Here is a 17,034-nt window from a genome sequence, read left to right as displayed (position 1 = left end):
CCTGCATACCAGGTGTGGTAGGAAAAAGCCTTTCCTCTACAAAAAGAGCATTAGAGCAAGATGACAATTGCCATTGGTCATCTAGGCAAAGACCAGGTGTTCTGGATCATTAGACTATGGACAGATAAATCAAAACTAGAGCTGTCTGATCACAGTAAAAGTAGACATGTTTGGTGCAAACCAAACAGACCATTTCAGGGGAAGAATTCTGTACCAGCTGTGAAGCATGGCAGTGGAAGTATCATGGTTTGGTGTTGCTTTGCTGCTTCAGGGCCTTGGCAGCTTGCAGTCATTGAGTCAACTGTGAATTCTGTATTATATCAAAATGTGTTTGAGGAGAGTGTGAGGCCTGCATCTGTCCAGAACTTGAAGTTGAACCAGAAATGGACCCTTCAGCATGATAATGATCCAAAGGGCAATAGCAAATCCACCCAGGAGTGGCTTAAAAAGAAGCAATGGAGGATTATGGACTGGCCTAGTCAAAGCCCTGATTTGAATCATATTGTAATTTGAAACAGGCAGTACATGCATGAAAACTAAAGGAATTTTGCGTGGAGGAGTGGGCAAAAATGTCACAAACCCATATCAGGGACTGGTGGGCAGTTATGCAAAACACCTACTAGAAGTCTTTTCTGCTAAAGGGATCAACACCAGCTTCTGAGGCCAAAGGTGTGTTTACTTTTTCCCCAGTAGACCATCAGACCTGATAATATTTTTTGTTGAATAAATGATTGGAAAGGCTAATTTTTCTTGTGTTTTTATTCAAGTATATCCCCTTTATCTGTAGGCAGTGTTTGCCTATTCCTGTATGTTAAAAAGTCAACAATTTCCTTGGGGGGTCTACTTACTTTTTCACATGACTTTGAGATAATAATTTGAGATTATGGTTTATTATTGTGACATCTGTTTCAACCGTTAGTTACTAGTGACGGCGAGTTCTGGTGTATTATTTAATGGGTTGTGGATCCTGTATTTCCTTGACATCAATGTGACATAACAGTACTTCTCTACTGTCACATGAAAAATAAAAGAAATTTAAATAATTATTTTTGTATTTTAAGGGAGGAGCCATGAGCAAAGCCAGACCAAGCTAAGTGACTTATTGACTCACTAATGTCTCTAAACAAACACATAATTAATTGCAAGAAACAATGAAAAGCTATTCAAGGAATGTTACTAAGGTAGTTCAATACTATTTTACAAAACAAGACAGAACTGAAAAAAACTGGAAAAAAAGGTAACAGTGATAAAGCCCCAACACAGATTTCAATGTACAAAAAGATGGTTGACCAGGAATCCTAAACTTTGTTACTGCAGATTGTCAAACTTCTTAAGGACGTGGACTGTTCTGTAACAGATGCTCAACTATAAATGGAGCAAAATTAATAAAATCTCTGTTGTCCACAAATTCAGAGTTGATTGACTTAAGCAAAGCAGTACTCAGCCATAAATAACTTAACAAGTTGTGAAGGAAAAGTAACATAAAGTGCAGGATTCATTAGCAGAGCCCAGGCCAGACCATGACACTGACATCTTGTTGTGACTGTGTATCAGCTAAGCACGTGTGTCTCATGCTGTCACATACAACTACCCTACCTCAGTGTAATTATTTAATCTTTTTTTTTATTATTATTATTAATTTTATATCCTAACATTATAAAACCTGCTTAATTCAACTAGCGTTTGCTGGAAGTGGTGGCAGCATTGATTACAGGGCAAAACCAACTGTAAACAGGATCCTAGTCCATTCATTTTTATGCCTCATTAAATTACTGATTATTTGCTAGTCATCAGTTTCAATAGCCCATCAATAACAGCAGGTAATATGACTGAGTATTATGTTTTGCATCCGTTTTTTTTTTTTTTTTAAAGATTCTTCTGTTTCTGCGGTGGGTTGACACCCTGCCCAGGATTGGTTCCTGCCTTGTGCCCTGTGTTGGCTGGGATTGGCTCCAGCAGACCCCTGTGACCCTGTATTCGGATTCAGCGGGTTGGAAAATGGATGGATGGATGGATTCTTCTGTTTTTTAGAATTTAGTATTTTCTATTCTGTTTGGAACAACTTTTGGAACTTCAGTGTATATCACCTTTACATCACAATATACTGTATTTAAGATTCTAGTGGGTCAGAATGTATGATGTTATGACCTTCATAGATTGTATTCTGAAATGAACATCCTTACACTGCAGTGATTCATTGCCATAACTTCAAGAATTTGGACTCCATTGCAGGTTACGAGTCGACCTCCACTACTGCTCCAGCTCTCCCTCAGGCTTCGAAACAGTTGGAGCAAGACACACAGAATCGCCTGAAGGCCCTCGAGGATCTCCAGTACCAGCTGACTCACCAGGTAATGCAGATATTCAAGTAGTTCGCCATTTGTGTGTTTACAGACAGCATGTGTGTGTGTTGAAACATAAGTTTCTACTCAAATGTGAAATCATCTCCTCTCCCCACCACTCCTACACCAACAGTGTTTTTACTGAGGACAGTGAAGAGCGCATGCCCATCCACCGATGGAGGACAGGTCACAAAGGTGTTCAGAAAAGAGAGAACAGATCTTAACCTAATCTACTCCAAACCTGCTCTTTACTCATCACAGCAAGAGGAGGAGGAATAGGCTGGGAGCATCCACTGATACAGCGCGTTGCCGCACCCACCACATGACGAAACACCTCAGGATCCCAAATTAGATCACATTTTTATATCGCCAGGAGTCCTCATGGTCTCCTGAGTCTGCTGTGATATTTATTCTGGCTTGTTGGTCATAGAACTAGTGGCTAGAGTACATGAGATATAATTCAGTCTAGCAATCAAAAAAAATTTGATATTAAAGATTTCATTACAATTAATGGCCATGTAAAAATCTAAAATCACTGGTTCCCACCACCTACCAGGATAAGTACTGGCCTTCTGCAACCCTAGATAAGCAAGTTAGAACACTGATGTAAATTTGTCTTGCAGCTGTTTTAAGTTTCTCAAACAAAATCAACTTTTGATCAGTCCAGATGGAGTTTTAGAAGTTGTCACTTGGCATGGAGCCACGGTTTTAACATGCAAATTCAACATGGACAACAACCAGACACACAGACTTGGAACACTAGAAGACAGGTTCATGCAGCAGTAGAGCTAAACGCTGTGTAAGCGTGCTGTCCCTTGGGACACTTGGTTTAGACAATTCTACTAATTATTCACACCTATGCCAGTGAATCCCATATATAAAATATTTTTAACATTTTCAAATCTGCTTAATCCAGTTCAGAATCACAGGGACCCAGAGTTTGGTGCAAGGTAGGAAACAACTTTGTAGAGTGCAGCCAGAACCCATCACAGACTACACTCGCACACAAATGGGCCAGTTTGGAGTCTGAACTTAATCTGACTGTAAGGGAACCTCATGCACAATTGGGGAGAATGTGCAAACTCCACATTGGTAACAATTAGGAATGGGATTCAACAAACACAGGACACTGGATCTGTGAGGAGGCAGCAGCTGAATCAACCACACCATAGTGCTGTCCTACATCATTGAAATATAGAAGCTATTCCACTGTACTTGTGGTTTGAATAAAATATTCTAAAAATATAACTGTAAAAAGTCTTTACTGATTTTGCTTTCTCATTGTTCATGCCAAAACGTTAAAGCCTGCATTTATCTCATGGCAACTACAAAGTTGTTTTTAAAGAATGAACATTGTAGACTCAATCCTTTTTTGTTTAAAGTAGGTGAAGCACTGTTTTTGTGGCTCCTACTTATTTTATTTGCACAGACCAACTTTTTCCTTTAGGGGGTGACAAAAGACCAAAAATAAATGATTCACTGAATGATGCACTGCTGTTGGAGACTCGCCTTATGAAGGTCTGTGATGTTATCCTTGTCTTCTCTGACAGGAGCTACAGTATGCACAGAGGGAGAACTATAAAAGGCCTATACGTCCACACCCGGCCTCTTTGGAAAAACATGACAGGAGCAGCCAGAGCTTTCAGACATTTACTCGTAAGGTGTGTTTCTACTTAAACCAATGTAGTTATTGCACTTGGGTGTTCTTGATGAAGGTAAATGTACTCATAAGTGTAACTTTACATTCACCCCTTCTAGACAGAGAGACAGACTTTAAAGGTATTATTAATCATGAAGAGATTGATGGATGGATGGATGAAAGGAAAGTTAAAAGTAAAATGGCATATTGATAGATAAATTGATCCATCCATTCATTATCCAAGCCGCTATATCCTAACTACAGGGTCATGGGGGTCTGCTGGAGCCAATCTCAGCCAACACCGGGTGCAAGGCAGGAAACAAACCCCAGCCAGGGCGCGCGCGCACACACACACACACACTAGGGACAATTTAGAATCGCCAATGCACCTAACCTGCACGTCTTTGGGCTGTGTGAGGAAACCGGAGTACCCGGAGGAAACCCACGCAGACACGGAGAGAACATGCAAACTCCACGCGGGGAAGCAAACCCGGGTCTCCTAACTGTGAGGCAGCAGCACTACCCACTGCGCCACAGTGCCGCCCAGATAAATTGATAGAAAGCTGAAAAGCACCGTATTAAACAGAAGGTAATACGGTATATATTTAATGTATAATACTATCAATAAGAAAGGTACTATGCATTATATATTGTATATTAAAGGTTATATTCAGTTGATTTTAAGGGCACAATGTGATAGTTGGATATGAAATGCAAAATATAATAGATGGGTAGATTGATATGAAAATCACCATGTTATACATAGAAAGACAGATTCTAAATTCATGATACAACAGACAGTACTTTACAATGTTAAATTCACTAACATTTTAACTGGGCTTCAGATTTCCATGACCTTGCACTGAATCAAACCCTTTTGAAAATGAATGAAGATCTAATAAACTAATGCAACATGTAACTACGTTAGTCATTGTCTCTTATTTACCTAATTAATAGGTCTGAGAAAATCAAGTTCTGCAGCCCTGGAGTGCTATAGTGACTGCATATGTTCAATGATTACAAACTCTTTTTAATTTGTACCAAAGGAGAGCCTTGTCTAATTAGCTTCCCTGTTCGCCTCATTTCATGTTTAGAGGAGTCGTTCTCTTATGTTGTTTTCTAGCATCTCCAATCACAATGCAGTGTACCATCTATTCTACTTGAGGCTGGTCCCTTCTGCCTAAAAATAAATTTAAGAGGTCAGAGACACAGGTGTAAGTGGCAGATTGTCCTTGTTAGCAGCAGTCGCCACTTTGTCATTCTCATCAGCCTCTTAATATTATAAACAATTCCTTTTCTGACAGTGGAAACAATTGTAAAGTATCAGTGGTTCTGTTTGCTTTCCAAGTCAACTTTTTCCAGTTTAGGGTCACAAGAACCCAGGGCATCTTCCAGCAGCAAGGCAAGATCCAGTGCTGAACAGGGCACCAGTCTATTTACTTATTGTTTCCTGAAAGATAATTTACCCAGTAGCCCTTGGAGATGTTCCTCCATTTAACAATATGGCTCCTCTTTTAAATATGGAAACTGTTGCGTCACTGCCTTGTTACTTCTACCCCTGCCTGCCCGCCCTTACATCCTAGAAGTAAGTAAATTACAAATGTGTAGAATGTGCTGAGGTCAGGAGTAAACCACTAGTGTAAAAGTGGTGGACTCAACGATGATACTGAGCCATCTTCATTTCAACTTCCTAACTGTATATTACTTGTAATATTTCTATCATACAACTCTTATCTAGTCCTCTAGTAATGTTAGCCCTCCTGCCCGTTTTTCTTATGGTGCCCCAACATTTGCACTCTTACGTTATAAGCAGTCAGTCTTTATATAATAAGTCTTTATGAACATCATTCCTTAAGCTGTTGAACAGGTATCTCTATTATTTCTTTTGTTCTTTCAAGAGGCCCTGTGTAGGTCTATGAGTGTGTCACACACTTAACTGTAAGGATTGTAAGGGAAGAGCTTGTAACTTAGGGGGGTTTAGGGAAGTACTTACATGATAACGGCCACTTGTGGTGTTTTTTAATCCAGGTAATTGGCCATCAGGTCAGGTCAGAAGGTAGCATTAGATTGTTATGCAGCAGTCAAAACTTTACTGGTTTTTGATAGTTTACAAAGTTTAGATTCTGAATTGGATCCATCACTACTGCAGAACATGAACACATCTTTAGTGAGTGTGTTAATTAAGTGGTGTAGAAGTTGAACATAAAATTACAGAGTAGAAGTGTAATCACTATGGGAACAGAAAAAATACTGATGAAACCACCGGGGTCTCATATGTTAGAGAAAGATGAGAATAAAGATGGAGTACCAGAAGTTTTACATGTACAATGTTTAATCCACTGTTTCTGGCACATCTCTGGAGATTTTATTTTTTTTAATAAACATTTTTTCTTGTTTACTTATTAAGGATCATCGTCCTGAAAATGACACTGAGAACATGCCTCCCGAGTTGAACCAATCACAGCGCAGCAGACTGTTATCCAGCCAAGAATTTGCAGGGTCGAGTGGTCTGGAAGATATTTGGCTGATGCTGAACAGCAGCTCTAATCTCTCTGCCTGCACACCCAGAGATGGTAAGGAGTGAGTTTGCAGACAAACACCTTAAAATATCATAAGTTTAAACAATTTCAAATTCTTAAGCTTATATATAAAACATGTTAAATGTAATTCTGATATTATATTCTGACCCTTTGGGAGTCAAGGACTAAACTTTTATTTTTATTGGTGTATTTTTTTCTTCTTTTAGATGTTTCTTGATTTTTAAGCTTATTACAATATGTGCCAAGGGCTGAACATATTTGCATATATAGTGTAGTGAGAATACATGATGCACTGGCATTGTCATTAGTGCTATGACCTCACAACTGCAGGATCCAGGGCTTGAACATCATCCCAGGCATTCCTTGTGTGGTGTTTACGTGTTTCCCACCTGTCTGCGTGGGCTTTTCTGCAGGTACTGAAAAAGATACACGTTTGAGGATACAAGGCATCTCTAAACTGGTCCTGTGTGACAGAATGCTGTCCTTTTCAGTGTAGGCTTCCTGCTTTTGGCTCTGACTCCTTTTGAGCCTGAAGTTAATAAGCCTATTGAAAATTGATGAATGAGAATGGTTACATTATTGTAACTAAAATAAATTAATTACATTTTTCATTTGACTTTGACTTTCAATTTACTTATCCTTGCAAGTAGAGTGAAAATGAAGTGAAAAATGGAATTTGCTTTTTAAAATTTGTCTCATGCATGTAAATGTATGTATGTATATAGTGAATAATGGAAATGTATAAATCATACAGTATTAAGGCACAATCAGCTGGCAATAAAGAAGAGAGCCTTATCCATCTGATCATTCAACCTTTCTGCAGAACTTCAAAAAGCCACCATGATGCAAGAAAAGGTCAATGACTCTGCAAACTGATGACAGAGTTTTGTTGAGACATTCGCTCTAAGGTCTTCTCTGAATGCCAGGAGGTAACATGTGATCAAAATGGCAGTGATACAACGTGGCACTGCAGGGCACTGAGAAGAGAAAGATCCAATCCAAACACAGTTACTAAAGTGCAATGCAGACAGTCTTAGCAGCAGCTCTAACAAGACTATGTGCTGTGCTAAAAAATGAAACTACTGTCTTTATTTAAATGGATAGGGGAATTTCTAAAATTCCAGAGTTTGTGAGCCCTATAGTTATTCACCCATTTTGTTTTTGACTTCAACAGAATAAGAACGAAATAAACAATTGTGACCAACGTTTAATGAATAATAGGTAAAACTGAGAACCAGCTGCTCAGCCTCTTCAACTCTACAAGTAAAATGATATGCAAAACGTTGGTTACTCAATTTAAGTTTAATTGTAAAAATTCACTTTAGTTGTGTTTACTGTACAACATGAAGAAACCTCTGGAAGTGATTCAAGAGTTTATGTTGAAGCAATATTCTCGTTATCTAGGTTATGTAAAAAAGCAGCCATTCATTTTCCATTGCCTATCCGAGACTGGGTCACAGGGGCTACAGTTTTAGCAGTGAAGCCCATACGTTCCTTTCCCCAGCCACACGTGCCAACTCAATACTCTGGGGCTCTACTCTGAAGTGCTCCTGGATGTCTGTGTTTCTCTTCCTATCTCTATGGGAAAGCACATTCACCCTTCAGGCAAGCTTTAATTTGTCCATTTGTACCTGCAAGCTCATTCTTTCTTTCATGACCATAGGTGAGGGTAGCGACGTAGATCCACTGGTAAATCGAGAGCTTTGCCTTCTGGCTCAGCCCATTCTTCACTGCTATGGTTTAGTAAAATGACTGCATAACTGGACTCTCTGTCCCTATCTGTCTGTCACTCTCGCCATCCCTTTTTCCCCCTCACTCGTGAACAAGACCCTGAGGTCCATAAATTTCTTTGTTTGAGGCAGTAACTCACCTCCCACTCAGAGAGGACAGTCCACCTTTTTCCTAGTAAGGACCATGGCTTCAGATTTAGAAGTGCTGATCCTCAACCATGCTGCTTCCCACTCATTCGCAGACTGTCTCAGTACATGATGTAGTTCACAGCCTGGTGAAGCCAACAGGATCATGTCATCTCCAAATAAAATGTTAGGTTATGCTGCAAAAACTGTTGAAAATCGTGAATCAAGCAAAATTATGCTCTGACTGTAGAAGGTTGTCATCAGCAAGTCTGTTGTATTGGCTTCAGTTCTTGTCACCCTGCTGCAAAAGAGACACTCCAGCACTGGTAACTGTGTAGAGAAAAGCAGCCAGTTGTATTTCGGGACTAAAAGGCCTGTTTTTACAGTGACTGGCTAAGGAAATTACATACATTTATTTTTGAGAAGAAAAGGCTGTGTGAGGCCCTAATTCTGGTTTTCACAATTCTCAGGGGCGGCATGGTGGCGCAGTGGGTGGCGCTGCTGCCTCGCAGTTAGGAGACCTGGGTTTGCTTCCTGGGTCCTTCCTGCGTGGAGTTTGCATGTTCTCCCCGTGTTTGCGTGGTTTTCCTCTGGGTACTCCGGTTTCCTCCCACAGTCCAAAGATGTGCAGGTTAGGTGCATTGGTGATTCTAAATTGTCCCTAGTGTGTGCTTGGTGTGTCGGTGTGTGTGTGGGTGCCCTGCCCAGGGTTTGTTTCCTGCCTTGCGCCATGTGTTGGCTGGGATTGGCTCCAGCAGATCCCCGTGACCCTGTATTTGGGATATAGCGGGTTGGATAATGGATGGATGGAAAATTCTCAGAAGCATCGATGAAACTAACCATCAAAATTTTTCATATTAAATACTGCATCAGATTGGCATGAGTGAATGTCTTAGGAAAGAAAGTATTAAAATGAAGAGCAGGCCTTTTATTCAGTAACCTATAGTGTTACTATGCTGCTAACACCTGATAGAAGTGGCTAATTCTGTGAATTATGCCAGTGTTACGCTACATGAAGTTTATCGCGATTTTCATAACCTTTGGAGGTTGTAGACAGTGATGCAAAGTGCCACTTCCAATCATGTACTATGAAATCCCCAGTGAGTCCATCATACCTGTTCACGACGAGCCACAACAAAATCAATCTGTTGTGGTGGCTTGTCATAAGGAAAGGCTTCCGTGTGTACAAGAGTTAACATCTAATGAGTTGTGACAACCAGTGGAGCGGTCAGACAACATATCAATTGGCTATGAAAATAAGGCAAAGTTACATATTTTGAAACGTTGAAGCCATGCTGAGAAGACATGAGGGAGTCATGTGATCTGTCATCGCTTGCGATTCTGACAACAAGATCCAGCAGCAGCAGCCCTTTAGGCTGGGTTTATACTTCACATGATGTGGACATTACTGCTACACAAGCGTGTGCTTTATGTAAATTTGGACGATCCCATCAGATGTCATCATGGTGAGAAAACAATGTTCAGCTTTGCTGTGTTGTAAATTGCCGGAAACATCCATTAAATTCCCAGGACACCTTGCCACAATATCTCTGAAAATGTTGGATGTTTAATGATTACATCCATCAATCCAGGGATGTGACCATTCCAGCTAGCATCGCGAGCGAGGCAGAAACGATCCCTGGACGGGGCATCGGCTCATTGCAAGATGAATACAAGCACACACATACACTAGCGTCATTTTAACATCACCAAATCCCCAAACCTGTATGTCCTTGGAATGAAACTGGAGCACACTGTCAAAACCCACCAGAAAAACATGCAACTCCAGGCAAGAAACACCAGGGACGTGACTCCCTGCGAGGCAGCAGTACTACCACTCCGCCACCGTGCCAACCCCCACATGGGTCATTATTAACAGTATTAATTATTTAAATGAAGTTAACGATTAATTTGTAAAATGTAACATACATGCTTTAATAGATTTCATCATGAAAGTGATATCAAGTATAAATCTAAGGATTCTAAATGTGAAAAGAGCAATCACTGCCTGCCGTTGCTGTCAGCGCAGGAGGAAGCCCCAGATGGACTTAGTGATTAACAACTGGGTCAATTTTATGATGACGTTTACAACGTTCTACTTTAATGACAAAATAAATTATGAGATTAAAGTTGAATTTTTGACTTTAATCACAAATTAGACCTTTTTTCCTTCACTGTGTAAAAAATAAATAAAATGACGTAGAAGATGGTATGTAAAACCTTTAAAATGTATTGTATCATTACGATAGGGGAATATGAACAAAACTACTACAACTACATTTATATGTCAGCATTTAAATTTGATGATTTGCTTCAACGCAATGAACCATTCATCAAACATCGAAGCACACACACACTGATCCTACAGGATCTGCAAAGTGGCTTGCTGTCCTATTTTGATAGTAAACAGAGACTCTGATATCATATTCCAACTTGAACACACTGAGCCCCCTGATTTTTCTTTGCTGGTACTGCAACTCGCGCACAAGTTGCATGAATTTCTGAGGACGTGCTCAGAGGACACGTCAAACGAACACTAGGAACGCATGGCAGCCATGATGCGTGCACGTATGCATTCTGAGCAGGAAGTATAAACCGGCCCTTAGTATGATGAATTGTCCAACTGGAAGTCGTGACGTTTGATGCTGGCTTCACGTCATTTTCTAACTGACCCCTCACAAGACACTGAACAAAGAAGTACAAGATATCTTTTGAGTAGAGCTTTGCTTTTTAAATGCATTGGCATATGAAATGATTTCTTACACACATCTGTGTGTGGTTGGTGTTTTTTTTTTTTGTGTGTAATTTCTATTTTACAAACTCCAAATTGCAAAAGAGGCACTGAGACCATAATGCCCCAATGTGACATTACTACAATTCTGCAGTATGTGTTAATGCTGTCTGGTAAATTGAGTTATTTGGCAGTGCAAATGCTGACTTGGCATTAATACCTTTTTGCCTAGGAAGATCAGCAGGCACAGTTCTAAAGACCTTTGGCAATTACAGGTGTTCAGTGCAGTCTGTGGAATTACTCAATGTTGAGTTAGTACTGGCATGTCTGATGACATTCAGTACAGAGATCTATTAATTTAATAACTCTCAATATTTCAAACTTTTGCAATATTTAAAACACTTCAATGTTTTAGTAATAATAAGTTATTTTAATTAAATGTTCAACGTATTCCTGTATAATGCACTTCCATTTTTAACCTTAAAGCACTATGTGTATTTTTGAATATGCTAAAGTTAAAATAATAACGCGCAGTAAATCACAAAAACCATAATCTTTATTCTTCAGATATAGGATATTATCCTTAAGCTTGAATAATTCAGTTCAGCAACCAACCCTAAGTAGACTGACAGTCCTTTCACACATCTTCAATGGTCATACTGGACCAGTTTAAAGTCTCCATTTGCCCTAACGTTAGGCATGCACTGAATTTCTGGCCACTGAAAACTGGTACACTTGGTATTCAGCTGAATGAGTAAAAATGTCAATCAGCACATGACAGTCTGCTAAAGAAACTAATGTTTCACATTGTAAAACAGCGCTTCCTGCCCTATTAAGGAATGACTGTTATGTCAAACCGCATTGCATTGTGCACCACGGACACCATCTGTAGGAGATTATACTGGTTTGCTTATAATGAGGAATGAGAAATGATGATGACATACTGTTAGACAAAATGAACAAAGTAGAGGAGATGTGGAAGAGATCATGCCAGGACAAACTAAATTAGGATGCATAAAATAGATGTGGATCTATACAACTTGCCAACAATGGAATCGACAAAGCACAATGACAAGCTATTTTGATTTATTCATTTATTTATCTACCTCTCCATTTTCAGCTCATTTCTTTAACTATATTCAGTTTGAAAAGACTGATTTCAATTAATAAAAAAAACCGTAGCTTACAGTTTTATAATTCATTCTCATTGCCAGGCACAAATCAAAAGTGAAATTGATTTTGATTTAGTTCTTCTGCAATGGCATAAATACACATGTGCGAAGAATAACTGCATTTAGTACTTGGCTGACTGGTTTTCTGAAACTAGGCTTATGCTTTGAATTTAAAGGTTTAGTGCATCACTACCTGAAATGCAAGTGTTTAGAATGAAGAGAAAAAACCCTCATAGATCAAAGGAGAATGTGCAGACTCCCATAAATAGAGAAACTAAGAGTGGCATTCAGACCCAGGACACTAAATCCATCTGAGAGCAGAGCAAACCACAGGACCTCCATATTACTCCATCATGAAAAGTACACATAGATATTAGCACTAAAATGTCTGTCTGTCTCTCTGTCTGTGGCAGGTGAACTCGTCTTTCTCTTATAACCACTCTGACTAGACAAAGACATTCTTTAGCTTATATAGGCACATAGTAAATCATCCTGTAGACTTTGTTAAGTTGCTAGTAAAGTAAGAAGCTTGAAACTAAACCACTTATCACATAATTTAAGCTCTGCCATCTTTTTGGTGAGATTAAAAGAAATGCTTTTTGTCTTTATTTTTACTTGTCCACTGTATGAACATTCTGCATTTTACTACTGTGCGGGTGAATGTCAATGAATATGGTCTGATATCAGGTCTGTCATCGGTGATGACAAATTCTGTACTAGATTACTAGGAAAATCTTGTGAAGATCTCAGCAATGCTCAGTGTCACCATCAGGCAGCAAGAAGGGAAAGAAAATGGGAGACAGCCAATCAAAAATTTGGGTACCATTTTAAAAATCGATATGAATGGCTTCACCGGTAAATGCAAGGATGTGAAAAGATAAAATAAAAATCTTAATTTTTGCTTTAAAAATATTAAGGCAAATAGGGCTGCACTAATATCATCGGATCACTCTAAAGTTTTGTAAGTCGCCTAAGGCTCTGCTCTAGTAGTCGTATACTGTATATCTTGGTAATTTTAAATAGGCTGACATCTTTTGATCACAGAATATACTTTGGAATATAGGCATTAATAATCTTCCTATTTCTTATTTGTTTGTCCTGTTTGTTATATTTTGCTCAAATAAAACACCAATGTTGTTAATATTTTCTTCTGTTAATCTGGAGTAGCATTTGTCTTGAACACAATTTTGTTATACTGTTTAATGCTTTCAGTCATTACATCTTAGAGTCCTAATGAAAAACAATTCATTTTGTCCATTCCACTTTAAAGTATGGTTATTCACTTTAATTACCTTTATTATGAGAGATCTGCTTTATCTAAAGCCTCTTTAGTGTTAAAATTTAAGCAATCTGTACATCAATGTGTATTAGCACTAGTCTGAGTTTATAATCTGTGAGGGTATCAGAATTCCAGTAAATCTGAATGTAAAGCTATGCTTATTCAAACACCTTCATAATTCTGGTTCTTAACGGAGCTTTTAGTGATGAGGGCAGGAGTTGATCAATTAAGTTATGATCCAAAATGTTTCCATTCACAGGAGAGTTAATTACTTTAAAAATGTTAAATATAAAGTAACATTCTTAAACCTGCTACTTCAGGGTCGCTGGGGGCCAGAAAATATCCCAATATCTGCAGGTGCAAGCTACAAACCAAGCCTGGACAGGAAATCAGTTGTTCTCAGCATCTTTTCATGTACACACATCAGCACATGAACATAAAGTGAGTTGCCAGTAACCTAAAGTGCACGGGCACATTGGAATGAATGTTAAACAATTATACAGTACATTTTCTTAATGCGTAGTGTTTTTGGTGTATGTAGATTTACAAATTGTCCCTAGACTTCAAACATTTGGTTTCAGCTATCATTTCAGACTTTCAAGTGATATGTATTACTTCAAACAGGGGGCCAATTGCTTAGTGGTCGGAGGTTATCAAAGATGATCCAACAAGGTTTACTTTGGTTTATATTAACTTGCTGTTCAACTTCAGGCGCCTCCTGTAGACATTTGCCAGTTTCAAATATCCAGTGTTAAACATTAACATCATTAAATCGTTTAGCATTGGGTTTTGCATTATGCTGCCTCTTTCATTGCCCAATCTGTGCTGCAGAGTACCTTTATTACCAAGTTAGGCAAATGTATCATGAATAGTCCAATTGGTGCTTCAATACACAGTCGATCCTTGTTTTGCAAAGCAGCATGAACAACATGGGCCCTCTGAAAGAACTCTGCATAACAGTAAAGATTACCAAATAGTATCAAGAGGGTGACATTGTGAATAGAATAAATAAAATAAAAAACACAAAACTTAACTACCAAAATGAAGACGTCGTTACAGAGTTACAGAAAACTGACAGAAATGGAGCTGAGATTATAAAGTTAAACTTTTCAGGCTATCACTCCAACCTACCTGTCTGAAAGCAGCCACTTAGCAATATGGGATGTTGTAAGATTTTGACATGAAATGTGACATGTACAGCTTCACCATGTTAAGCTTCCATACACACCATTCCATTTGCCGTTAATCATACTGTTTTGATTTCAGTCAGACAAAGAAATTAATCAGATGGTGACAGTAGTTGATGACTGTTTATTTCAAATGTGGATGTTCATTTATTTATGAAGTGCATCACTGTGTAATAGAGGATAACAGACAGTGCAATGAAGAAAAAGAAAATATGAAATTTTGAAAACTACAGAAGACCATTTAGTCTGTGAAACTCATTTAGCTGGTCAGAAGCTAACTTGCCCCACCATCTCATCCAGATATTTTTAAGGCTCTTTTTCAACTGCTTACCTGACTATAGTTTGTACCAGTGTCCCACAGCCTTTTGTGTGAGAAAGTGAGTACAGATTTGTTTTCGAATGCCCTTTACCTTAATCTTCACAAGGTTGACTCAAGTACACAGTTCACTATTTAATTATAAAAGTTTTGTTGGATGAACTTTGTTGACAGCTTTGAGAATTTTAAAGATGTGGTTGATAAATCCCCACACAGCCTCCGTTCGAGACTAAACAATTTCAGTTCAGTTAGCTTTTTGGAGGAGGACAGGCATTTTAGTTCTTTGCTGCTTTTCTCTGCATTACTTCCAGACATTCTGTTTTTGTAGCATGGTGACCAGAACTTGCCTGCTGTACTTGAATTTCTCTTTCCCTAGCACATAACATCTCATAACTCATACTGTGCTTTTTTGTTATACAGTATAACCCAACATTTCATTTCCCTTTTTAATTGATTTTACACTTTGCTTTAGTATTGGAATGCTATGTCCAGCTTTAGTTTCTTGTAGGTCAGAAACACTCATTCTCAATTCATAATTAATGGTCTCTTTTGCCTTTTCATATCAAATGACACTTGTTGTGCATTGAATTGCATTTTACAAGTTATACCCAGTTTTGAAAAATGGTAATTTATTTTAGAGCTTGTACATCCTCTCCCTTGCAGCCTCATTGTTTGTTGCCACACCAATGTTGCTATCATTAGAAGACTTCACCAGTTTATTCAATTGATCTGAATCTTTTATTGTTAATTTATACTAGAACAAATATTTTGTAGCCTCCTAGCAGAGATCTATGAGGGACTGCACTAAATTAGATAGCACTTCCTTACCTGTAACCAGCTTTGAATCACCACTGATGCCTTTTACTTCTATATTCAGAATTAAGTGTCTTTGTAGAAATATAGTGCCAGCATTGCGGTGCTGTGATTAGGGACGCTGCCTCAGCACAACAGAGACTTGGGCTCAAATCCCTGGAATCAATTTAGAATCCCCAACCAACCTTGCCACATGGACAATGGCAAGGACTGGGTGCTGGATTCACAAAGCGCCAGCAACGTTTTATCACTTTCATTTTCTATGGCTGTTAGTGCGGATCTTTCCCCCTGGGTTTCCCAGTTTTCCTCAACCATCTCCAAAGACATACATGTTAATTGGTGATTCCAAATTGGCCCAATATATCTAAATGTGTGCACAACATGTGTTGACTGGGAAATAAACTTGGATTATTTTTTAATGAACCTGCAATCACTCTATAATGCTATTTTTGAACAACCTTATAAATCTCTGTATACTAACATTCAATATTTTGTTTTTTGCACAGAAATCAGTAAGAGGAATAAGATAGAGGAAACCTGTCTGTTGAAAAATGAGGAATCTGGCGGTCACGTTTTGGTGCAAGGAAGAAAAGCTGAACTGCTGGGGAAGGAAAAGGCTGGAAAGTCAAAAGCAGAATCTTCTTTCAAGCAAAAACAACCCAAAAAGACCGCAAAAATACGCAACTATAACATAAAAGAATGATACCATGCTCTTATTTTTTATTGGCCTTATCTAATTTAAGATGCTTATATTTTAATATAAATACAGTCAGCATTACTGTAAATGAAGAAATAAGAGAATAATGTAAATTATTTTAATAAAATAATGTTGGACCATAAAGAGTAACATGTGAAGTTTCCCTTAAATTGTAACAAAACGTTCTGAAATAGTATTACAGTATTATATTTTTGCTTTTGATACATACACTATTACAGCACACTGTCAGAATGTGTTTCATGTTGCTTAAACTTCTTTGTCTTAGAAGCCTTCTCCTGAACAAAAGATTATGTTCAAATACACATCTGTTTTTTGTTTAAAAAAAAAAAAAAGGTGGCATGGTGGTGCTGCAGGAGGCCTTGCTGTCTCACAGATTCAGCATCCTGGGTTCAAATCTCTTGCCCATTGGTTGTTTGTATAAAGTTTGCACATTCACACTGT

General features: G+C 38.5%; 1 protein-coding gene across 4 annotated transcripts in view; it reads left to right on the top strand.

Moving 5' to 3' along the window:
* ccdc57 (coiled-coil domain containing 57) overlaps nt 1-16,704 on the top strand; it is an 85,653-nt gene extending 68,949 nt beyond the window's left edge. For all 4 annotated transcript variants that reach the window (XM_039740346.1, XM_039740347.1, XM_039740344.1 and 1 more), the window contains 4 exons: nt 2,233-2,351; nt 3,893-4,003; nt 6,389-6,554; nt 16,382-16,704. In XM_039740346.1, coding sequence (XP_039596280.1) covers nt 2,233-2,351; nt 3,893-4,003; nt 6,389-6,554; nt 16,382-16,578 — 593 coding nt within the window. In that variant the 3' untranslated portion in view covers nt 16,579-16,704. The remainder of the gene's footprint in view (nt 1-2,232; nt 2,352-3,892; nt 4,004-6,388; nt 6,555-16,381) is intronic.
* The last annotated feature ends 330 nt before the right edge of the window (nt 16,705-17,034 follow it).

Source organism: Polypterus senegalus, chromosome 17, assembly GCF_016835505.1.
Source record: "Polypterus senegalus isolate Bchr_013 chromosome 17, ASM1683550v1, whole genome shotgun sequence".
NCBI lineage: Eukaryota > Metazoa > Chordata > Cladistia > Polypteriformes > Polypteridae > Polypterus > Polypterus senegalus.
Note: the sequence above shows the minus strand (reverse complement) of the source record. Positions and strands in the feature narration are given on the sequence as shown.